This window comes from Babylonia areolata, chromosome 15, assembly GCF_041734735.1.
Source record: "Babylonia areolata isolate BAREFJ2019XMU chromosome 15, ASM4173473v1, whole genome shotgun sequence".
Taxonomy (NCBI): domain Eukaryota; kingdom Metazoa; phylum Mollusca; class Gastropoda; order Neogastropoda; family Buccinidae; genus Babylonia; species Babylonia areolata.
Genome location: NC_134890.1, coordinates 13,451,544 through 13,478,023, shown reverse-complemented (window position 1 = coordinate 13,478,023; position 26,480 = coordinate 13,451,544). Strand labels below are relative to the sequence as shown.

The 26,480-nt window shown below is 43.4% G+C and overlaps 1 protein-coding gene across 2 annotated transcripts; it reads right to left on the bottom strand.

Moving 5' to 3' along the window:
* Window positions 1–1,136: 1,136 nt before the first annotated feature.
* Window positions 1,137–15,890, bottom strand: LOC143290442 (zinc phosphodiesterase ELAC protein 1-like). Of its 2 annotated transcripts, none has more exons than XM_076599875.1 (9): window positions 15,665–15,890; window positions 14,109–14,224; window positions 12,342–12,530; window positions 11,231–11,325; window positions 9,113–9,208; window positions 8,237–8,336; window positions 5,374–5,554; window positions 3,476–3,570; window positions 1,137–2,209 (listed from the first exon to the last, which is right to left on the bottom strand). In XM_076599875.1, exons 1-9 carry the CDS (start codon window positions 15,747–15,749, stop codon window positions 2,087–2,089), a joined length of 1,080 nt encoding a protein of 359 aa, XP_076455990.1. In that variant the 5' UTR covers window positions 15,750–15,890; the 3' UTR covers window positions 1,137–2,086. The 2 variants fall into 2 exon arrangements, with proteins under 2 accessions (XP_076455990.1, XP_076455991.1); XM_076599876.1 differs by lacking the exon at window positions 15,665–15,890 and adding an exon at window positions 15,016–15,331.
* Window positions 15,891–26,480: the final 10,590 nt, after the last annotated feature.

Below are 26,480 nucleotides of genomic sequence, written 5' to 3'. Positions count from 1 at the left end.
TCACCCCTCTTCAGACACCCAGGACTTCACCCCTCTTCAGACAGCCAGAACCTCACCCTTCAGAAAGTCTGGACATTACTCCTCTTCAGACACCCAGAACCTCACCCTTCAGAAAGCCTGGACATCACCCTTCAGACATCTGGATATCACCCCTCTTCAGACAGTCTGGACATCACCCCTCTTCAGACACCCAGGACATCACCCCTCTTCAGACACCCAAGACCTCATCTTTCAGGCAGGTTGAACATCACCCTCTTCAGACAGCCAGGACATCACCCCTCTTCAGACACCCAGGACTTCACCCCACAGCCTGGACATCACCCCTCTTCAGACACCCAGGACATCACCCGTTTTTAGACAGCCAGGAGTTCACCCCCAAACACCAGCAAGAATTCACCCCTTTTGGAACTTCACTCCCCTTTTAACAGCCATGGTTCCCCACCTAGAACACCAGACCAACCCGCCACCCAGCCAGACATCCAGTCCCCTCAAACAACACAACCTTCAAGTCTAAACCTCAACCCTGAAAAGAACTCTACCATAAACGCACCAACCAATTGGTTGTAAAACTAAACACTACAACAAACATGTTCTGGCTTCCCAAACCCAGAGGCCATGACCACTAACAGCTCTGCCAGTCAATCCTTAGACTCCTCACACTTCACATGAATTCAACAACACTCGCCAACATGCTTACATACATAAACACACATATATACACACACAATCACATTTTTATGCTTTTGGGCAGAAACTGGAAACCAATGGAAATCTTGTATCTTGATTTTTCAGATTTTTACATTTCTGGATCTCTAATTTATTTATAAACACTACAGGAAATTCTCAATGCTCCAGGTTTAAATGAGTATGAAAAAAAAAAGGAAGATAAAAAGGGCTAAAAGTCCTTTTTATGGCCCAGAAGTGCAGTTCATTCATATTCACTGTGATACCCACTAGACTTGATCCAACAAATGAAATTAAAAAAAAAAAAAAAATCATTGTGCAAAATTTGATAGAGATTGTGTACAAAACCTCTCTCAGTAAAACAAACTTTTCAACATCATATACCATACTGTTTACTCAGATGCATAAACACTGGGTTATTACATAGACTGTTCACAAATGCAAGTAAAAAAAAAAGAAAAAGTCCCATGTTTAGTATACCACATTTTACTAATAATAGTGTGTACTTATATAGTACACAATCCGGAAACGTACTATGTGCTTGACAGAACAAATGACTTCATACATAAGAAAATATGCACACCTAAATATGACTTGCAAACACAAAACACACACACACATAAGCACAGAATGCATACTTACATATAAACATGCATTCAAACATGTATGAATGTACTAGCCCCCCTGCATATACACACACACCTGCATATATGAACATACACACACTAAAAAAAAACACCACACAAACACACAAATTATATTTACACACACATATGTATACACATATAGTTAAGCACACCACATACCCAGGAGTAAAACTTTTTACTGTCTGGATGGACCTGCCACCACAAAACTCGTTGCTGCGAGAAGAGGTGAGTTTTGAGGCCAGCTCTGAAAAAAAAATGCCCACATGTTTTAAACGTGAGGTATCCTGAGAAGCCCAATATCAGAAGAGTGTAGCTGGCAGGACAGTACAGACATGGAGGAGTTCAAAACGATACTGTGGTCCAGACCCACTGACTGCATAAAACTTCAGAGTGGATAGCTTTGTTTAATCAGAAATGGGCAATCAGTGGAGAGATTGAAGGAGAGGTGAAACATGGCCAGATTTAGAAGCTCTGCAAATGAGTCATATAGCATGATTCTGAATTCACTGAAGTCTGTCTAACAGATATTTTGGAGGGCTGGCTACAACAGAATTGCAGTGCAAGGTAATCCATTCTTGAGATCATAAGAGTGCACAGGAGTGTTTGGGTTGCATCAGTACAGAGACAGTGCAAATAGAATTGATCGAATTCCAGATGTGCAACTTAAAAGATGTTTGAAATGTGCTGTTGGAAGGAAAGAGACTAGTCTGTACATCTGCTATTGCAAGGTTTTTCACCTTGAGGCACAAACTGCCTCAATCTTTGTGAGATTCACTATGAGTCAAGCTGAAAGTCATGAGATCCTCGGCACACGTGACGCGGTTGCCTAGTATTTCCTGGGCCTCGCTCAGCAACACCTGCACCGATAAATCTCCCTCCTGTACACACACACACACAGAAAGAATATTTACTACACATGTTTTATTATCTATACATACATAAACATTTTAACTGTGATTGCCCTTGGTTGTTTACTGAGGTTTTTGTGTATGTGTGCTGGAGTGTCAACGTTGTTGTACCTAGGGTAAAACTATAACACTTTATAGGTCTTGAAAATTATGTTCTTTTAGTATTAACCTTTTGGGTGCCTCAGGACAGAAATTTCTGTCTCTTCTAGTGCACAAAAAAGTGTCCCTGGACGGCAGTATCCGTCTGCATCATTGTAGAAATTTTCTTACCACAAAAAATCATCAAATTCATGTGAAATTGTCATGATTAGATAGTGTGTTCATTTTCCTTTCAGAAAAGTATAGGATTTTTTTTTCTTTCAGCAGTTCGCATGCGAACATTTTCTTTTAACAATTATCCCCTCCATGACCAAAAATCACTTGGCAAATACAAGTAACTGAGCATAAAACAGGATTTGCATTGAAAGGGTTAATAACTGTGCTTTTCAGATCATTTTACATGTTTCACTTCATCTAATGTGTTTATTCAGTTCATTTTAAGTACTGGATTTGTAAAGTGCTTGAGCTTGTTTAAGCTTAAATTGTAGCGGTATGTGAAAATAAAGTATTATCATTATTATTAAAAATATCATTATCATTATTTAGTGATGTTTCAAACAAAAACAAACAAAAAAACAACAACAAACAAACATGCAAAACATCAACCACGGTAAGAAACAATCGAATCCACATTTTCAGTTCAGTCATTCTCACTTGCTACCATTCCATCACAAAGATCTTAACCACAGAGAGAAAATGTGAACAGAAATGGCTTCATTAGGATGAATACTATAGAAACTCCTGACTGTAAAGCTGGAAACCTTGAAGTGATGACCAGCAGGCATGGACGGTTTCACAAACGCATTAGGTCAAACTCTAAATGCAGATCAGACATCTGCCTCTACATCCGTCTATTTTTTTTTAAATTTCAAAGCAGATGTATAGTATGAAATGTGGTATTGTACATATGGATCAGTCCAAACACTTTGATGCCTCCTTGAAACTGAAACTGTCAAAGTGTATACTCCCACGTTCGCTTGAATGTACGACATCGTTACCCCTCCATGTAGGCAGCCATAATCCATTTTCAGACTGTTATCCCACAGGTTTCAGAAATCTGTGGCTCAAAATCTGGAGGCGCATTGTGCGTTAAGGGTGTGAAATTTTTGTTTTTTTTTCTGATCTCTCAGCGTGTACCTTGAGGTCGTAGGATAGAGGCCTGTAGCGATGACTGTAGTGGGTGATGATCAGTCGCTTCACTCCCAGCATTTTAGCCAGCTCTGCTGTCATCTCTGCACACAGACACCAGTAACACTCAACACTCCAACTCTGGTCCACACTAGTTTTCCTCTCTTTTCAAAAAAATTTTTTTGAGACAACAGCTCAAGGGGCATCGCCTCAGCAGAGGTTTCTAGCAAGCCATCTCCACATCCAAAAAACGTAAGAGGTGAGCCCTTCACCTAGTCATTCCATTCTGTACAGATTGGTCCAATATCACAATATAGTATGTGTACCGTAAAGTTCGGTCTATTGAGCACACTGGTATATAAGTCATACCCAATAAATTTTGGAAAAAATTGAACTTTATACATACATAAGCCGCACTGGCTTATAAGCCGTACTTATTTCCGGTACCAGAACACATACTGATACTACAGAAAAGCTGTCATTACTGTAGGTTATGAAATAAACACAAGTGGGAACAACACAAAGAAAAGCAAGCGAAAATACTGCTAGTGCCACAAAAAATTATAAATAAACACAACGAAAATAAGATCCATAATTTAGGGTAGTCAAATTTATTCAATGTCATCCTGCTCACTGAATCCACTGAAATCTTCGTCTTCAGTGTCCGAGTTGAAGAGAACCAGCACAGCTTCCTCCGCCATCTTGTCACTGACTTCAGCCTTGCTTTCACTTCATGAACATGAAGGTGGAGGTCACTGCTGGTTCATCGCTTGCAGTGTCATCTGCTAGGTCGATCGTCTTCAATTTGAAGGCTGCATCATAGGCATAACATTGCGTTTTCGGCATGATGAGGGTGTATGCTTAAGCAGAGTAGAACTGAATGCTGATCTGAAGGCTTTAATGTGTGCGGATTTGATTTATAAGACGTGAACAGTTAGCACACTATCCTGAAGCTCATCCAAAAATTCATGGACAGAAATCATGATTTTGGTGAGTTGAAGGGCAGCTAAGAACAGATGAGAACGTGACACTCCCGGGATCGTTAAAATCCTCAAATAAGCTGCATCATTGTATAAGCCGCAGAGGTTGATGCTGGAGTAAAAAGTCGCGGCTTATAGACTGAACTTTACGGTAAATAACCCCTGACTGCCGAGCTTTAGTGAAAAGAGATCAGTGTTACATGATTACTAAGTGCAAGTGTGCTCTTCTTCTTCATCTGTACATCGGTTGCAACTCCCACGTTCACTCATATACATGAGTAGGCTTCATCATGTATGAACATTTTTACCCTCCTGACCCCCATGTAGGCAGTCATACTGTGTTTTCAGAGGGGTGGTTTTTGGGGGTGCATGGCAGGTATGTTCTTGTTTCCATGACCCACCAAACGCCAACATATTGCATTCTGTCACAACAGTTTTTTTTCTGTGTGAAATGGGCTGCTATTCCCAGGGAGAGAGCATCGCTACCGTTTTCTCTCTCCCTTTTTTGTGCCTGTAAGTGTATTACTGGATTTTTCCCAGGAAAGACCCTTTTGTTCCCACGGGTACTTTATTAAGATGCACTAAGAGCATGCCACACAAAGGACCTCGATTTATCATCTCATCCAAATGACAAGCGTCCAGACCACTGACTGAAAGTCTACTGACGTGTGTGGGATTTGATCCTGAACACTCAAATTCTCTCGCTTCCCAGGCGGATGCGTTACCACTAGGCCACCACTCCACGACTCACCATGACCCACAGGTGTGATACTGGCAGGGGTCTGATTCCCCGTCCTGTGCAAAACACTGCTCAACTCAGACAGAGAAACTGAAGAAAGCTGCTGTTAGTGACCTCCCTTACCATATTACCTCCCTTCAGCACACAAATCTGAACAAAATAAGAGGTATACGTGAACTGTCACTCACTTGGCGTGGAATGTCCCCTCTCTATACACAACTCATGATTGGCATTCTCTGAGGTGGCTTCATGGACCAGAAGGTCAGCATTCTGGGCCACCTTGAGCAGCTGAGAGGAATCGCTGGAGTCGCCTCCCACGGCCACCACCAGACCTTTCAGCGACTCTCCCAGCACGTCTTCTGGACTCACCTGAAACATCGTCACCCGATTATGTTGTGCTGAGTTGTGCTGTACTCTTGTGTTGTGTTGTGTTGTACTGTGGTATTGTGCTGTACTGTGTTGTGTTGTGCTGTGGTATTGTGCTGTACTGTGTTGTGTAGTGTTATGCTGTGTTGTGTTGTAATGTGGTATTGTGCTGTACTTAGTTGTGTTGTACTGTGGTACTGTGCTGTGTTGTGTTGTACTGTGTTGTGCTGTACATGTACTGTGTTGTGTTGTACTGCAGTATTGTGTTGTACTATGGCATTGTGCTGTACTATGTTGTGCTGTACTGTGTGGTATTGTGCTGGACTGTGTTGTGTTATGTTGTGCTGTACTGTGTTTTGTATTGTGGTACTGTGTTGTGTTATGTTGTGCTGTACTGTGTTTTGTATCGTGGTACTGTGTTGTGTTATGTTGTACTGACTCTGTGTTGTGTTGTACTGTGGTATTGTGCTGTACTGTGTTGTGTCATACTGTCATGTTTTGTTTTATTGCACTGTGTTATCTTTCTGTTTCTTTTCTTTTCTTTTTTTTTTTATTATATATTATATATATATATTTTTTTTTTGCTGCATTATTCTCACACCGCCCCATACACAGCCATACCTAGATTTATCTGTCACAGACCAAGCATCATCAGTCTACAGAGAAACATTGATCTTAGGTCGCCAGAAGGCCACACACCAGAGGAGACTGTTCTGATTTAATGAGCTTAAGACATCACCTACTAAGCCCCTGACTGACAACAATAAGGGCTTAGTCGGAGAGCCAGACTGAGTGAGTGTCCCCCCAAGAGTGGAGACCGCCACTACATCCCTCCAACAACAATCACCCATGAATCTGCCGATACTGAAGACCTTGACAGGACCCGTACCAAACACAAAGAGCATGGGATCAAGAATGAGGTCACCATGAAAGCAGGCATGAAAGGCCACATAATCTGGGGCTTTATATTGATAAAGGAGGACGCTACAGAGGTCCATTTAGGTTTGGGACTATGTGGCAAGGCTTTACGCTGTGCTTCCTGTCACAATGATATGCCCGCTTTAACCAGGCTCAAGAAATACAGACACATGCAGTGTTGGTAAGGAAATCAGAGCAACACCCCCAAACATGCATCTGTGAAGTGGATGCTACTTAACAGTTAACTATGTTGTCCCAGTTTTCCCATTTAAGCCCATAGCACACTTAACTCAAGGTAGCAGCTGGCTGTGGCCTGAAAAAAATCCACCTTCACTGGGACTTGAGTCATCTAAGCCATCACTCTGTGATGCAAACCACTTCACCACGGCTGCAGGTGTATTGTACAGTACTGTGTTATATTGGACCTTGTTATGTTTCATTGTAATGTGTTGTGTTGTGTTGTGTTGCGTTGTGCTGTATTGTGTTGTGTTATACTGTGTTGGATTGTATCATATTGTACTGTTTTGTTGTACTGTATTGTATTGTGTTACTTATTGTCACAACAGATTGCTCTGTGTGAAATTTGGCCTGCACTCCCCAGAGAGAGGGCATTGCCACACTGCAGCTCCATCCATATACTTTTTTCTGTGTTCTGCAAGCAAGTGCATTTACGATCTCACACAGCAAACAGTATAGTGTAAATAAATGTGCTACCTGAACTTCATCACTACTCTGTCTTTTTTAAAAATTAATTTTATTATTTTATTTATTTATTTATCTATTTTTTGAGTGCCCTATCATCAGCATCGTTTTAGTGGTATTACCCCCACATCATCAATTTCTAGTCCCCCTTACACAGCCACACCCAGGCTCGTCTGCTGCAGTTACCAGTACCGCCAGTCTACAAGGAATTATCAATGTTGGGTCCATGCCAGGAGGCCCCACACCAGAGGAGACCCTGGCCTGCTGCTGACTCACTTTGGTGGTGGTCAGTTGTACCTGTTCTGTTTCAACATGCCTTGGACACCACTAACAAAACCCCCTTACACACTGAAAACAATAATTGCTTCATCATGGAGTCAGAGTTTCTTGTGTGAAATTTGTTGTTGTTGTGACAATGACAGTAAAAAAGAACACCCGACATAATAATGAATGAAACAGATATAGAGAGGATGCACAAAAGACAAGCTGATGACAGCCAGATGGTCACAAACCCAACTAAACAAAACACCCCCTGGAACTGAGTTTGCTGGAGAAGTGATGTTGTCTGTTGTGGCCCTGTGTTCCTAAAAGAGTTTACAGAAATACAAGGCCCTGTTTTGCTCTAAGAGTTTACAGATATAAGTTGCAAGTCTCTTGTCAAACAACAACAACGACAGAGCAACTGGTCTTAGCAAACTAAGGCCGCGGCCTGACACATACATTGTGCGTATGTGCCGAAAGGGTTCAAGCCACAGACTTGCAAGAGGCTGGGTGCTGCTTGTATTGTATGTGTAGGTTGTGGGTCACTTAGTGGAAGAGGCTGGGATGTGACTGATTTAGGTGAACTGCTTTTAGCAGAGGCAGAGTCTGAACTAAAGGCTGACGATATGACAGCTGTCTCTCTCACACACACACACAACACACTCACACACACACACACGTGCACACGCACAGACACACACTACTCACACATACATTACAGACACACACACACACACACACACACCACACATGAACATCGCACACACGCACACACACACACACACAAAGTAGAAAAGCACTCGCCTTAACACCGCTGGGTAGGGTCACAGTCTCTCCAGCCTTGATGCGGCCATACACTGGACCTGGGGGCACTCCCAGCGATTTCAACTTTTCCACGTCCAGTCTGTCACCACAGGCAACATTCAGTAATGTACAGTCATCTGGAGGGTTATACACTAGATACACAGAGTTTACATCTATCTCTCTCTCTTACCAACGCACAGTCATAAACACACACATGCATGCACACTCACACACAGTAACACTCCACAGACTGACACTTACACAGTCTCCACAAACTCACACACACACACACACTCACACTCATACACTCAAACACATATACATTCTCATATACACAAACACACAGACACACACTCGTATGCAGATGCACGCACACTTATTCACTCACACACACATACCCAAACACACACACACACACACAGTGATGATGATGCTCTTCTTCTTCTTTGTTTATGGGCTGCAACTCCCACATTCACTCGTATGTACACAGTGAATTTTTATGTGTTTGACTGTTTTTACCCCCGCCATGTAGGCAGCCATACTCGAGGGTCGATGATGATGATGACGACGACAATGATGATGACAATGATGATGATGACAGTGGGACACACACACATACACACACACACACACACAAATCATGCGAACAAACATTTCATTTACACAAACGGCCTGCCATCACACATGCATGACACACACACAAAGTACACACACAACATTAGAAAAAAACAACAGCAAAAAACCCAGCAACTGTTGCTCTATCAATACTGAAAAGAATATGTTTAAATACACACACACACACACACACACACACACAAACACACACACACCTGACACACAAACATGCCAACACACACACACTTTGTATACACATACCTGCCAGGCCTGTCATGTTCTTGGACAACAAAGGCAAAGCAGGGCACGCGGTGCTGAACCCACACAGCACGGACCATGCAGCTGTTGTCACTGACACTGTAACACCACCACTGTCACTGACACTGTAACACCACGACTGACACTGAAACACGACGACTGTCACACACAACTTGACATCACGCACCGTAACACCTCAACTGTCACTGACACTTAAACACCATGGCTGTCACTGACATTGAAACATCATGACTGTCACTGACACTGTAACACCACAACTGTCATACACACCTTGACATCACACACTATAACACCTCAACTGTCATACACACCTTGACATCACACACTGTAACACCTCAACTGTCATACACACCTTGACATCATGTACTGTAACACCACGACTGTCATACACACCTTGACATCACACACTGTAACACCTCAATGTCATACACACCTTGACATCACACACTGTAACACCTCAACTGTCACTGACACTATAACACCACGACTGTCATACGCACCTTGACATCACACACTGTAACACCTCAACTGTCATACACACCTTGACATCACACACTGCAACACCTCAACTGTCATACACACCTTGACATCACACACTGTAACACCTCAACTGTCATACACACCTTGACATCACACACTGTAACACCATGACTGTCATACACACCTTGACATTATGCACTGTAACACTTCAACTGTCACTGACACTGTAACACCACGACTGTCACTAACACTGTAACACCACGACTGTCATACACACCTTGGCATCACACACTGTAACACCTCAACTGTCATACACACCTTGACATCACACACCGTAACACCTCAACTGTCATACACACCTTGACATCACACACCATAACACCTTAATTGTCACTGACACTGTAACACCACGACTGTCATACACACCTTGGCATCACACACTGTAACACTTCAACTGTCACTGACACTGTAACACCACAACTGTCATACACACCTTGACATCAGGCACTGTAACACTTCAACTGTCACTGACACTGTAACACCACGACTGTCATACACACCTTGACATCAGGCACTGTAACACTTCAACTGTCACTGACACTGTAACACCATGACTGTCATACACACCTTGACATCAGGCACTGTAACACTTCAACTGTCACTGACACTGTAACACCACGACTGTCATACACACCTTGACATCACACACCGTAACACCTCAACTGTTATACACACCTTGACATCACACACCGTAACACCATGACTGTCATACACACCTTGACATCACGCACTATAACACCTTAACTATCACTGACACACCACGACTGTCATACACACCTTGACATCACACACTGCAACACCACGACTGTCATACACACCTTGACATCACACACTGTAATGCCACGACTGTCATACACACCTTGACATCATGTACTGTAACACCACAATTGATCAACATACCATGAACATGAAAGTCGCATGCATCATGATATCATAGCAACAGTCACTGACAGGAACCGAGGATGATGATCCATTGTGCCATCTTCGGTGCAGAGCTTAGGTCTGGTTCAGAACACAATAGGTCCTTTGACATCTTCACCACAAAAATCAACGGGCCTTTTTCAAAATTAATGGGCCAGGAAAAACATCCCTTTCTTCCTCCACCACTGGCAATCCTCCATTCCCCCTCCCCCACCATACAATGTGTTCTTTTTCATTTGTAGATTGTGTGTCACATCATTTTGTATATATATAATATATATATAGTCCTGATGGGCAGCCAGTAGATGTTATGTATTTGGATTTCTTCAAGGCTTTGGATTCATGTCTACAAAGGGGTACAAACTAATAATTCAAGTAACACACGCACACACACACACACGTGCGCACACACACACATGCACACACACATACAAACACACACACATACTCACAAACACACACACACACATGCACACACACACAAACACAAACACGCACACACACACACACACGCATACACACACATACTCACAAACACACACACATACTCACAAACACATACACATACACACACACACAAACACACACACACACACACACACACACACACACAGTCTCAGAGGCAGGGGTTTTACCTACCAGGTCCACACCTGCTGCTCATCGCACCTGATGACGGACCCCGGCACTTCGTTAGGATGGACAGCTGCATCGGGAGAGTCATCGATTGGCCACTTCTGAAATTCAATGACCTAGGGTTTTCTTTAAACAGTAATGATACACAGGGCCGATGCATATTACATTAAAGCTCAAACACACGCAAACACAAACACACACACATGCAAACACATACAAACACACACACACAAAAGGCTCCAAATAAGTTAAAAAAATCTCTGGAGTCCCAGGGACCATTGAATCTCAGATTGTCTTCCGAGGGCAACTCTTATACTGCACAGTCTAATCCAATCTGCATAGCTAAACATACACATACAAAGGCTGGCTTACCATATCTTCTCTTCATAACCATCTACATATCTGGGCTAAAGAGTGGTGACACACATACATATATGCATACAACAACACACATACATATCTGCATACACCCACAAACACACACACAAAGAGTGGCGAATGGAAACAACAACACACATACATATTTGCATACACCCACACACAAAGAGTGGCGAATGGAAACAACAACACACATACATATTTGCATACACCCACACACAAAGAGTGGTGAATGGAAACAACAACACACATACATATTTGCATACACCCACACACCCACAAACACACACACAAAGAGTGGCGAATGGAAACAACTAACATACATATTTGCATACACCCACACACAAAGAGTGGCGAATGGAAACAACAAACATACATATTTGCATACACCCACACACCCACACAAAGAGTGGCGAATGGAAACAACACACATACATATTTGCATACACCCACACACAAAGAGTGGCGAATGGAAACAACACACATACATATTTGCATACACCCACACACAAAGAGTGGCGAATGGAAACAACACACATACATATTTGCATACACCCACAAACATCACACACAAAGAGTGGCGAATGGAAACAACAACACACATACATATCTGCATACACCCATACACCCACAAACACATATACCTACACACACACACACCCTGCCACCCACCAACCCATACACACACACACCACACAGACCCCCCCCCCCCACGCCACACACGCACCTACACACACACCTCAGGGGGCAGCTGCTCTGGCACCAGTTCCAGCTCATGGACCACAAAGCTGAAGCCCAGTTCAGCGTGAGAGTGGCCCAGACTGACACGCAGGTAGTTCCTCAGACCCCGAGGACCGTAGACCTCCACTGGTTCGGACCTCTGGTTGTTCTGACTCACAGTGCACATCAGCCCTGGAAGTCCAAACACCTGTCCACACCAGTCTGGGAGTTTCAGTGTCAAGGAGGCGTAAAAGCGTGCAAACTAATCCGCATATGCTACACCACATCCACTTTGATCCTTCGACTGCTGCTGATGAGTATACTCATCAGTCAGGGATGTGACAGGCACCCAAACAAAGAAGCTTACTGTGGCTAGTGTTTAAGGTACTTCTTTTTCGTTCGTGGGCTGCAACTCCCACGTACACTTGTATGTACACAAGTCGGACCCTCAGATGGAAAGTCCAACGCTATAACCACTCGGCTATTGTGCCCATCATCTAAGGTCCCTGGTGGGGTGCAGGAGCAATGCCCTCCTGAGGGGGATGGGGGTGGTGAGTCTGGGGAACAAAGCCCCCCTGGCGCTGACAAAAAATTGTTTTTGCAAACCCAGGAACTGTGCAGGAATTGCCACTGTTTCACTATTCTGCAGGAGTCAATATTAACCCCCCCCACCCCCTTTTTTTTAATGCACACACACACACACACACAAGTTTCCTACAGGATGAAACCCTGAGAGATATTATGGCCTTCTGTCTGCAAACCTGGGAGACATTTAGCAATTATCAAGGATCAAGTTTTTTTTAATGTCAAAATTATATGTGAAAAACATACCAGCACATAAGGCCATGGACACATTGGTAAGCTCCTGAACACTGGAGTGTGTCTAATTTTGCTGGTGTTTTCCTTATTCAAAGCGCCGTCATTGTGACAAGAATCTCTCAATCTGATCAAAATGACATCGTAACCGACTCCAAGATCTAAGTAATGCAAAATGTTTGTCACAACAGTTCACTGGATCAACACAGTACTGATGAGAAATGGGCCTTTCATTGTTGCAATGAATGAAATCAAGAAGGTAACAATACTTTATTCCCGATTTTGTTGTCAAATACATCGGCAGTAGCATCGCAACAGCCGCTGTAAGTGACATCACATCTATATCTTACCCCCTGCCACATTTCCTCTTTGGATTTACACAGATCTCGGGAATACATCTGAATAGCCTCTGGGCTTTTTTTTTTCTTCTCTACATTCATACATCCAACTGTCAGATGCACCTTTTTTTTTCTTCTTTTTTTTTTTAATAAATGAAAAAGCACATTTATGCCAAGCTCTCATATCTCTGCATTTACAACCAATGCACTTGCATATTGCAAAGGACACAAAAAACACACAAAAAATGTCATATATGAGGATTTTCAAACATCACTTAAATTGGTTGTTGTTTGTGGATGTGATTTTGTTGTTGTTTTAACCTCTATGTATGACAGTGTGTACACATATGCAAAAGTGTGTTTGTATGTGTATATGTGTTTGTGCATGCATTTGTGTGTGTGTGTGTGTGTGTGTGTGTGTGTGTGTGTGTGTGTGTGTGAATATGTAAGTGTTGTATGACAAGTTCAGGCCATGAATATGTGTATACTTAGCAAGAACTCCAAATAATATGAAAACAGCAAAACATACTCCAGCACACAATCCAGTATTCCATCAGCTACAAAAGATAAAACTTAAGTCTCAATGTCACACAAACAACACCTGACCAACCCTCAGAAAACTATGTACCCACATGATCACCATGGAGATGGGTGATGAAGATTTTGCTAATTTTACCGATCTTCAGGGAACTCTTCATCAGCTGGATCTGCGACCCTTCCCCACAGTCAAACAGCCACACACTGTCCTCTGAAATGAGATATTCAATGTTGAATTGGTATAACATTGTTTATATGTTTCGTGGTTTTAAGAACTGATGGTTATTCAGCCCATCCTGAAATGGCCACTTTGTGGTTGGCTGGCTGTGCTATTGTTTGACATGATTTGATCTGATGTGCTGATGTGACACAGCACACTTTTTGAACATCTACAATATCAGTTCAGTTTTAAAAGTTACTCAAGGAGGCGTCACTGCGTTCGGACACATCCATATACGCTACACCACATCTGCTAAGCAGATTCCTACCAGCAGTGTAAACCCAAGGCAATTAGTCAGGCCTTGAGATAAAAAGAATAAAGAAAAAAAAATACGGGAAAAGAAAAAATAAAAGGAAAAAATTAAATAAAAAGACAATAATGATAACAAATGAATAAACAAATAAACAAATGAATGTAAATAGACATACAGACATGCACGCACAAACACATACACGTACACACACATGCATAACAGATATACAGCAAACATGCAGTTTCACAGACATAAAAGCACACACAAAAGTGCACAGGCCCAACACTACATATAAAAGCACATAAGCCTTGACACACAGACACGCACACGCACACAATATACAAAACTCAAAAGCACAAACTTTTTTTTCTGTCAAAAATAAATATATCAGCACACCTTTTGAACAGCTGTGCAGAATTTCCTCCAACAAAACCGCACATTTTTGGACACTTATGCAAATCTTCTTTTCTATGTAACATTACCAGTTGAAAGCTGGTTACATATCAACAGAATTACACAATTGACAGACCTGGAGGAACATGTGAACAGTTCTTCTGAGAAACCCCCTGATGACGTCAGGTGGCTGAATGGATAAGACACTCATCTGCGAATACAGTATCCGTGAGGGTATGAGTTTGATTCCCGCTTTTGCTCTTTCTCCCAAGTTTGACAGGAAAATCAAACTGAGTATCTAGTAATTCGGATGAGACAATAAACTTAGGTCCCATGTGCAGCACATACTTGGCGCACAGAAAAAGAACCCACGGAAACATAAGTGTTGTCCTCTGGCAACATTCATTAGAAGAAATCCACTAATAGGTGCAGAAAATATACATGCACTATATACTATTTACATTTAAAAACTTTTTTTTTTCTCAAGGCCTGACTAAGCGCGTTGGGTTTCGCTGCTGGTCAGGCATCTGCTTGGCAGAGGTGGTGTAGCGCATATGGATTTGACCGAACGCAGTGACGCCTCCTTGAGCTACTGATACCGATACTGATATGGCCAAGCAGTTGTGGTGCGGTTTTATGGATTTGTCCGAACGCTGTGACATCTCCTTGAGAAACTGAAACGGATACGGTAACTATAGGAGATCGCCGTGTTACTGGACTGCCTGAGAACAAAAATTAGAAAATCTAATCTGAACTAGTCTGAGTACTATTCCGACTCGACTCACTGTTTGTGAACCGCAAAGCTGTACAAGAAACGCATCGTGTTGGAGAAGGATATGCAGATGCTGTTCCTAAAAACGTCAGCTCCATATTGCCCGAAAGCAAATTCGGTTCAGCAGTTTTCTCTTCGAGTGCTAACCCTTTCGTCACGCCATGTGCATTTGCATTTGAATAATAACGTGGCAGTGCTATTTTAAGGATTTAAACGATTGCGTGGTCCATCGGAAATGAAAAATGCGGGCTTCAGGGGAGATCATTCAAAGTAAAACTTTCTTGGGTTGTTGTCCTTGAAAGAGAGAAAAATACAACTTTGGTCTGGGTGTCGTCTATCATTCCCCAAAGATTATTTATTGATACCTTCTTTTTCTGTGGAGCAGGTAGCCGACTTAATCATGCTGCAGAAACTACTATAATCAATGTATTGAACGGATCACACACACACACACACACACACACTACACACACACGCACACAGTGCTTACATGTAAGCGAGTCAGCCCGATACTCCCCCGTGTCGATACTCCCCGTGTCGATACTCCCTCTCACAAAGATCCAAAAACAGTCAAATACAGATGTATGTATACATTTGTGACTGATAATGCTTTCTGCTTGATCAAAGATATGTTGTGGAATGATGAATGTGTTATGTGTTCTCTTCATACCAGCCGTCCGCCTTCAGAGTTGAGCAGCGACTTGTGTGTTGGGCCCGCTGTTGTGTGGAGTGGACTCAGACTTTTTCATCGCGACTCAGTGTATCTGCGGGGAAACGCTCTCTCTCTCTCTCTCTCTCTCTCTCCGTCTCTCATTTTCTGTTTCTCTCTTTCTGTCAGTTTTTTCTCTCTCTCTTTCTCTCTCTCACTCACTCTCCGTCTCTCGGCATTTTCTGTTTCTCTGTCTCTCCCCCTCTTTGCATCTCTCTCTCTGTGTCTCTCTCATTCTCTCTCTTCACTCTGTCAGTTTCTTTTTCTCTCTCTTCTCTCTCTCTCTGTCTCTCTCTCACCGCCTCCGTCTCTCATTTTCTGTTTCTCTGTCTCTCCCCTCTCTGCCTCTCTCTCTCTGTCAGTCTCTCTCTCTCTCTGTCTCTCTCATTCTCTCTCTTCCCTCTGTCAATCTCTCTCTCTCTCATTCTCTCTCTTCCCTCTCTCTCTCTCTCTCTCTCACTCTCCGTCTCTCATTTTCTGTTTCTCTGTCTCTCCCCCTCTCTGCCACTCTCTCTCTCTCTTTCTTTCTCACTCTGTCTCCCCCTCTCTGCCTCTCTCTCTGTCACACCATCTCTGCCACTCTCTCTCTCTCTCTCTCTCTCTCTGTATCCCTCTCTCTCTCCGTCTGTCTCCCCATCTCTGCCACTCTCTCTCTCACTCTCTCTCTCTCTATGTCTATCTCTCCCGACCCCAGTCCTTTTGTATTGTGGCCCAAGGCCGATGTACATTAAAACAGTTCTGAGTTCTCTCTGTATCTCTGTATTTCTCTCTCTCTCTCTCTCTCTCTCTCTCTCTCTCTCTCTCTCTCTCTCTCTCTCTTTCTCTCTCTGTCTCTCTGCCTGCACACACACACTTATACACAAACATATACGTTGTGTGCATCCCGCTGACACACAGTAAATACATTATTCGGTGAACACCACACACACACACACACACACACACACACACACACACACACACACACACACACACACACACACACACACACACTGTTTCGCCGCGATATGAGATTCAGTATCGATGATGGTTTTAATGTTAATCAATGTAATTTGTCACAATTTACAAAGAAAACCAAGAAGGACTTTATGGAATAAGTTCAAACTGGAAAGAAAAATACCACTGAAAAGAAATAGGTCAGTAACAGAACGCCTGTAACGCTAGGGTACATTTTAACTGGTCATTCTTGATAGTAAAAGACTGAGTGATATAATATGAATCTCTACAAACCTAATCTTAGTCAAATAGGACACTTTTTTAATAACAACATATCATTTTTGTTCATCACACACTTTCTCGACAATATAAAAACAGTGTCTTTTTTAATCATATCCTGGTATATTCATACCGTAAATCGTTTTTGGCAGACAGGTATATTTGGATGGCAAATTGATACAACTTTCGGGAAATCATTTTGAACCCCCCCCCCTCCTCCCGCCTGGGTAAGGGGTGTGTATGTGTGTGTGTGAGGGGGCGGGGGGAAGGTTATGGTCACTTGAAGGTCTACCACCAATGACCGCTGACCATCAATGACCATTGCTGACCCCTGACTGTCGCTGACCACCAGACCACCACTGGTCACTGACCAAGGCTGACCTGGGAGAACATAATGATGATGATGATGGAGTCTCCCGTCGAACCGACAGATGAACAGGCAAGCAGGCTTATCTGTCGGTGTGTACCCTCATATAGGAGAAGAGGCCGATTCTGGATGCGCAGCACTTCCCACAGGTGTTGCAAGGGAAAACGTCTCCAGAAGTTGAGCCCTGCTTCCTTCGCTCACGCTTCTCCTTAATGGCCAGCGTTCACTTGTTTTCAAACGTCTTTATGCCACTAGAGCACAGCATCCTCCAGCGAGAGCGGTCAAGGGCATCAGTTTCCCAGGAAGCGATGTCTATGTCACAGGCTTTGAGGTTTGTATTCAAGGTGTCCTTGAAGCGCTTGCAGGGTCTTCCAAGTTCGCGGTGGCCTTCCTTCAGCTGGCCATACAGTAGCATCTTCGGGATCCTGCTGTCTGTCATGCGGACAACGTGTCCTGTCCAGCGTAGCTGGCACTGGATCAGCAGGCTTTCGATGCTGGGCGGGCCGCTCCTCTCTAGGACCTGGAGGTTGGAAACCCTGTCTTGCCACTTTATGCCGAGGATCTTTCATAGGCATCTCTGGTGAAACTGCTCAAGTTGTTGAATGTGACGGCGATACGTCGTCCATGTTTCACAACAGTACAACAATGTGGTTTTGATTTTGGTGCTGAGCCTGATGCCTTTGTTGTTCCACAGCTTGTTGTTGAGTCTGCCAAAGGCGGAGCTGGCCTTGGCGATGCGCAGCGTCACTTCTGCATCAAGGGCTCCGTTGCTGCATAGGGTGCTGCCTAGGTAGCAAAACTTGTCGACTGACTTGATCTCTGTGTCATCTTGATTGCAGGTGGGGGGCAGGCACTGGCGTTCTGGGAACTAGCTGGTTGATACATGGACTCGGTCTTGCTCAGGCTGATGGTGAGTCCAAAGCGCCTGCAGGAGGTTGAGGACCTGTCCATAATGAACTGCATGTCCTCATGGGTGTGTGCAGCAAGCGCGCAGTCATCAGCGAAGAGGAACTCTCTCAACATTGCCCCAAACACCCTGGACCTAGCGTGGAGTCGCCGCAAGTTGAAAAGATTGCCATCTGTGCGAAACTGAATGTAGATGCCCCAGTCACAGTCTTGGAAGGCGTCAATCAGCATGGCAGAGAAGAGAATGGAAAACAGTGTGGGTGCCAGGACGCAGCCCTGCTTCACTCCATTTACCACAGGGAACGGATCTGACATGTCAGTATTTTCCTGTACTCTTGCCTGCATGCCATCATGGAATGACGCAATCAGCTGGATTAGGGTCTCTGGGCAGCCGAACTTTAGGAGGATCTTTCACAGACCACGGCGGTTCACCGTGTCGAAGGCCTTAGTCAGGTCTACAAAGACCACGTGGAGCTCCTTGTTCTGTTCATGGCACTTCTCTTGCATCTGGCGTACGGCAAACACCATGTTACATGTTCCCCTGCCTGAGCGGAAGCTGCACTGTGCTTCAGGGATGACAGTGTTGGAGACATGGTCAACCAGTCTGTTCAGTATGATGCGGGCGAAGATCTTGCCGGCAAGTCTTTGGTGATGGGAAGGCGGTGGTGTTCAGCTTCCTAGGGGGTTTCTGCCTGGCTGGCTGGAGCTTGCGTGCAAGTCTGATGTTACTGCGTGCAAGGCGATGGTCCGACCAACAGACTGCTCCTCTCATGCAGCGTGTACTGGAAACATCACCTCTGTCCCTCTGCCGGACAATCACATAGTCCAGCATGTGCCACTGCTTGGAGCGGGGGTGCATCCATATGTTCTTGTACTTGTCCACTTGTTGGAAGAGGGTGTTGGTGATGGTCAGTCCATGCTGCGCGCAGAGCGAGAGCAAAAGCAGTCCGTTGGAGTTGCACTTGCCAGTGCCGTGCTGTCCTTGGACTTTGGGCCATGAGGAGAAGTCCACGCCGACGCGGGTATTGAAATCCCCAAGGATAATTAGCCTGTTCTTTCTGTCTACCGCTGAAATGGTGCAGCTGAGCTCCTCATAGAAGGCTTCTTTGATGTCATCAGAGTTGGTCATCGCCAGGACATAGCAGCTGATAACTTTGGTGAAGCAGTCCTCGGACAGCTTCAGACGCAGGGTCATCAGCCTATCGTTTATCCCACGTGGAAGGCTGTCAAGCTGTCGTGCAAGTTTGGTTTGTATGGCAAAACCCACGCCTGAGGTTCTTGGGGTGCCTTCTGGCTTCCCAGTGCAGTAGAAGGTGTAGCTCCCTCCAACTTCCTCCAGCTGGGTTTCACTGGCAAACCTGGTTTTGCTCAGGGCTGCTATGTCCAACGTGTAGCGATCTAGCATTCAAGCAATGAGCGCTGTGTGCCTTTCTGGTCTGTCGTCTCTGTCCCAAAGGGTGCGAACATTCCAGGCACCCAGAGTCAGGGCATGACTCCTGGTTCTTTTCTTCTGTTGTTTTCGACTGCTAGTGTTGGATGTCCAAGTAGGTGCGGTTTCCTACTAGGTACTAGGTGAGGCAGGCTTTGTTTAGGGATCCTTTTATCTCCCCTTCCCTGTGTGGGTATGTCTAATTCTTCATCAAGATCAAAATCTCTGTTCAGTCTTTAGGATATTGTCTTATTATGCACGGAATACGATATATCTAATAAACAGTGAGTTAAAAAGACACACGTACATGAGCAAATAAACATAAATCTATTTACATCACTCCTCACCACTCTCTTGGTGTGTCCTACTCTCCCTGCCACCACCTATTCCCTGTCCTACCCCACCTTTCGTACTCTACCTTCTCCATCCCACCCCTTGTCCTACTCTCCCTTACCCCCCTCATAGTTTCTTCCTATCCCCCCAATCCCACCCTCTCCTACTTCCCCCCCTTCCTCCACAGCCTAACCTCTTCCATCTGACCTGTCACAAAACTAACACAGACAAACACACACACAAAAAAAAAAGGAAGAAAGACCACACATTTTCCTCCAAAGAACAGAGGAGTAGAGTTATTGGGTGTGATCCCCACAGAGATCGCCCTAACTCAGAGCTAGTTTCTGCCAACATTTTTTCCTACAATGCCACCCAACCAAACTAAAATATTCATAATGACCTGGTGTGTCCACTTTTAGCAAATTTAGCGTATTTCCTTCTCTCAATTCTTTTCGTTTCCCGAACATTTACTGCTTTATCAATGATACCAAAGCCCTATATTCATTTCATACAATGATCTTGCATAATTTGATACGGCATGATTACCATATTTTCTTGGTTTTTCACCCTTTTACGAAAACAAATCTTACATAATTATCTTATTAACATAAGACGTTACACGACAAAAAGATAAGGTGTGATACATCACTAAAGTTACTCAGCTGCTCTCAGCGTGTATACTCATGAGCAAACAATGCTTTACCATCGTGTCAAACCGCATGTTAAGTGGAAAAATCAAATGCTTATGTTGTTTGGGTAAAAAAGCCAATGAGTTTAGTTGGAAATTACTGCCCTTGGATTAACAGAGGGAAGATCCACTTTCACTACCCTTTGTGCCAATATTCAACAATCGACTGTCATATCCGTACTCACCATCCCACCTTCCTGTCTTTCTCTGTCTTATTCATCATCAAGATCAAAATATAATCTGCTCAGACTTTGGGATATTGTCTTATCATGCACGGAATTGAACATATCTAATCATCAGTGGCTTAAAAAGACGCACGCACATAAACAAATAAAAATCTATCTCCAAGCCTCTCTCACCCCTCTCTTGGTGTGTGTGTGTGTGTGTGTGTGTGTGTGTGTGTGTGTGTGTGTGTGTGTGTGTGTGTGTGTTGAGAGGGAGGGAGGAATGGAGAGAAATATCTATGTATTTATTTGGTGCACGTGTGTGTGTGTGTGTGTGTGTGTGCGTGCATGCGTGCGTGTGTGTGCGTGCGTGTGTGTGTGTGTGCGTGCGTGCGTGTGTGTGTGGGGGGGGGGGGGCGGGGGCGGGGGGGTGCGTGTGTGTGTGTGTTGAAGTCACTTATCATTCAATCCCGTGCATGACAGGACTTTATCCTTAAGACTGAACACAGGAGGTGTAGTCGGCACTTAGGGGGAACAGGGTTAGAGAGAGGAAGAAAGAGATGGGGGAGTGAGAGGGGCAGTTGGAGAGTAGGGCAGGGTGGAGAAGATTGGAGAAAAGGAGGGAGGGTAGAACCATGTGGGAGATGGGGGGAAGGGTAGGACAGGGATGAGAGGGGAAAGTGGGAGGGGGGGGAGGACAGGAGGAGATGGGGCAGTTAGTAGGAGAGAGAGAATGTTCGTGTGTTTGTACCAAGAGATAGGAGGTGAGGAAGGAATGGAGAAAGATGTATATGTATTTACTTTGTGTGTGTGTGTGTGTGTGTTTGAAACGGTAGTAAATTTGGGACACTAGTTTACCACCTTAACATTCTGCTTTGTGTTCCTTCGAAACCAGTATACATATTGTTGGTCCTTATATTCCTTAATAGATTGTTGATCTGGTGCAGAAAATGTGAGGAGAGACAGACAGACAGACAGACAGAAACAAAAACAGAAAATGAAGGAGGGAGAGAAAGAAAAAGATACAGAGACAGAGAGATAGACAGAGACAGAGAGAGATACAGTGAGAGAGAGAGAGAGAGAGATACAGTGAGAGAGAGGGGTGTGGAGTTTCAAATGAATTGTATAGTTAAAATATCATGTAAATCAATTGGGGAGGGAGGGAGAGAGACAGACAGACAGAGACACAGAGAGATACAGAGACAGACAAAGACAGAGACAGAGACAGAGTTGAATATATCATTGGACTGATGTGGAATTTAGAGAAGAAAGAGTGCGGTGAGTTCAAAGAGAGAACTAACGATCGAACGAAAATGTTTTAATAAACTTTGGCTGTGGACCACAATTCAAAACCAGGGGACTGGAGGGTGGCACGGGAAGGGGTGTTATGATACTTGAACAGCATCACACAATTTTATTCTGTTCATGGACGTGACATTTTACTAAATTATGTCTGAGTAGATTGTTTCTCCTTTTGATCACGTGGAAAATAAATTTTGATACTTGACAATTCATCTGCTTGTTGTTTGATCGGAGAAGTGTCCTTGGAAACATATTTAAACAGTCTTGAAGAAATTCATCCGCAAATCAATGTACATATAACAAACAATAAATGGTATTCAGTTTCAGTTCATCCTGGCAAAAAGGACAGAGAGAGGGGGGGAGAGGGAGAGACAGAGAGAGAAACAAAGAAAGAGAGAGAGAGAGAGAGAGAGAGAGAGAGAGAGAGAGAGAGAGAGAGAGAGAGATGGATGGATAAACAGGCAGACAGATGGTGATGCTGGTATAGAGTTTCCAATGAATAGTGCAACTGTATATAATGTACACTGTATTTCCATTTTATTGTGTTTAATTTACTATATTCCTGACACAGCACTTTCAGATTAAAAATATTCATTAATCACTTCAAACACCCAATAATCAAGCTTCTAGAGTGTACACATGTGTAGGCATTAGTCTATGAAAGAGTCCAACAGATATTCAGACAGGTATTTTAATTATGTGTATTTAATGTGGTATTGTTAAGTTAGAGAGTGCGTTTTCAAAATTACGTAATATATGCTCTTTGCATCGTTACTAAGCCTCATATGAATTTTGAAAATGTGTGTATTATATGCCGCAATATGTTATAGCTCGCATGCAGTGTCGCCGGTGCAGTTGATCTTTTGGTGTGTCTCTCCTGGCATACATTGCCGGCGACAATAATTAAGTGCATGGCGACAATATGTGCCGCAACATGTGTAAGCCTCGAGTTCGTGTGTGTGTGTGTGTGTGTGTGTGTGTGTGTGTGTGTGTGTGTGTGTGTGTGTGTGTGTGTGTGCGTGCGTGTGTGTGTGTGTGTGTGTGTGTGTGTGTGTGTGTGTGTAAGTGGGTGCTTGCGTGCGTGCGCGCACGGCGGCGATCGCACCCTGTATTATCTGGCCATTATTCTTTGCCATTGTGTTATCTCCAACACTTGGCTGCATCATAAAACTTACAACTTTTGTGTCTGTTGTGCTCACTGTGTCGATGTGTGTGTGCGTGTGCGTGTGCGTGTGTGTGTGTGTGTGTGTGTGTGTGTGTGTGTGTCTGTGTATGCTAGCGCGTGCATTTGAATTATGTATGTGAATATGTATGTGTGTATGTGGGTGGTGGGTGTGTATGTGGGGAATGGGAATGTATGAGGGTGGGAGGGGAGGCGTCAGAGGGTCCGTGTGTGTGCGTTTGTGTGTGCGTGTGTGTGTGTGCATGTGTGTATGTGTGTGCGTGTGTGTGTGTGCGTGTGCGTGTGCGTGTGTGTTCTTAAATGTGGGTCTTTGTCTTATGTGTGACGTCTCCTCATCGGCCCCTTCACATCTGCATCTGGGGTGGGGCGCTCCAAGACGGGGCTATGAAAAGGCCATACAAAGTTGGAAGACTGGTTAAGGCAGCGGGATCAAAGCATAGTGCGGCGGCTTGGCCAAAGAATGGGGGGCCGAGGGGGAGGGGTGTGTGTGTGTGGGGGTAAACTTTACTGGTTGGTGATAATATATCGAGGTCCAACAATGTCAGTGTATGCACACGCGCCGTGTGTGTGTGTGTGTGTGTGTGTGTGAAAATAATCAATAAAAACGAAACGAAAATATATGTTTTAAAAAAAAATGCAACGAGCGGTAATTGCTACACACAACTGATTAATTGCCTTCTTTATTTTATGTATTACAAATTATGTAACATGAATTATCCGTGCTACATCTTACAGCAGCAAAACGCTCTGTGTGTGTGTGTGTGTAAAAACAATCAATAAAAAGAATCGAAAACATGAACAATCCATGCAAACACTGACGTATAACCCCACCCCTCAAAACCCTATGCCATAAATAAATCATACAATTAATTAATATCTTTTTTACCTGTTTATATGTTGCTAATCGCATTACATTATATTGGTTATTAATGCTTAATCATACCGATTCAAATCTTTAAGATTAGTCAAGTTCGCTTACTATTATCATTAGCATTTCGTTCTAAGGATGTTTTATTGTAATCTCAATTCTTAAGCAAAATTTCACCAATTATAATTATCCAACACACACACACACACACACACATGAACAGTTACTTTTCCCTCACCAGTAGCCGTCTTCCCCCCCCCCCCCTATCTTTGTCAAATAACACTTATGGCTAAAAGACGCTAAATTGAAAAAGACACGTGTGTGTGTGTACGGGGGAGTATCGACACGGGGGAGTATTGACACAGGGGAGTATCGACACGGGGGAGTATCGACACGCTCCCCATGTAAGCACCTGCCATTGTGATGCATGCACATAATTATACACAGACACAGGCTGAACTCATTCTATACTGCCAGATGACTTCCTTCATTATACTCTCTGTGCTGGCGGTTTGTTTATGTTACAAGAAAAATATGTAGAAAAGAATGCAATTACATACAGCAGTGAAATTTTGTGATAATATAAAGAATAGAATGGACTAACATTTCGCAAAGTTTCAAAGCACTCACTTAATCATTGACTGATTATCTCTTTTTTTCTTTTTTTTTTTTAATCTGTATTTTCACAACTGACATAAAGGGGGTGAGTTTTTCTCATATGACAGAAATTTTACAAACGTGGTCTTTTGTAACCATAGACACTTCCTAGTTGTAGCAATTGAATGGGCAAATGCGTATGCACAGTGGATCAGACCCCTGCCGGAGTCTGCACTTGTGGGTCACGGTTAAGTATGTGTAATTAAACCACTATAGAATCAGTTTGCATTCGACTTTGAGCCACAGTACTTGCGGAAGTTGTACCACAGTAACGAAGCGCTTTACGCATGAGGTACGCTATAGTGTACCTTAGTATAGAAAGAGTTACTTACCAGCACATGCACATATATATATATATATATATATATTTGTGTGTGTGTGTGTGTGTTTGTGTTTGCAGGTACACAAACACAAACACTCACAGCTTATAGACACCTGTCATTGCGCACACAGATTCAGACACAAGCGCGCACACATGCACAAACACACACATTTCTTCTTCTTGTTTTTTTTTATACTCTGTTTATTGCCAGAAACAAAACTAGATTGTGTTCACCTGCAAAGGGTAAGGTGTGGTCAGAAATAAGAGAGTGCATCAATAAACATACATCAAAGACAGAGAGTGACACAGATTGATAGCAAAAAAATAATAAAATAAAACAAATAAATAAATAATAGATAAATAAAATACAATACTTCAAAAATAGACAAAAGAGTGGCATATCATATAATATATAGCACATCAATCATAGCAAACCAAGCAGCACATATTTCAAAGCAAGCAACCAAGCAGTTTTGACATTCTTTGGAACAACGAAAAAAATATATACTAACATAACTTTGCATACATCATGAATCAATGTTCTTCAACCAAAGCCACTGAACATAAAGTGTGCAAAATCACTGAAAATGATTTGTGTGATAAATCTGCATAAATACAAAATAACAATTAACAAAAATTTTGCCAGCTTCCACAATCACACACACACGCGCGCGCGCACATGCGCA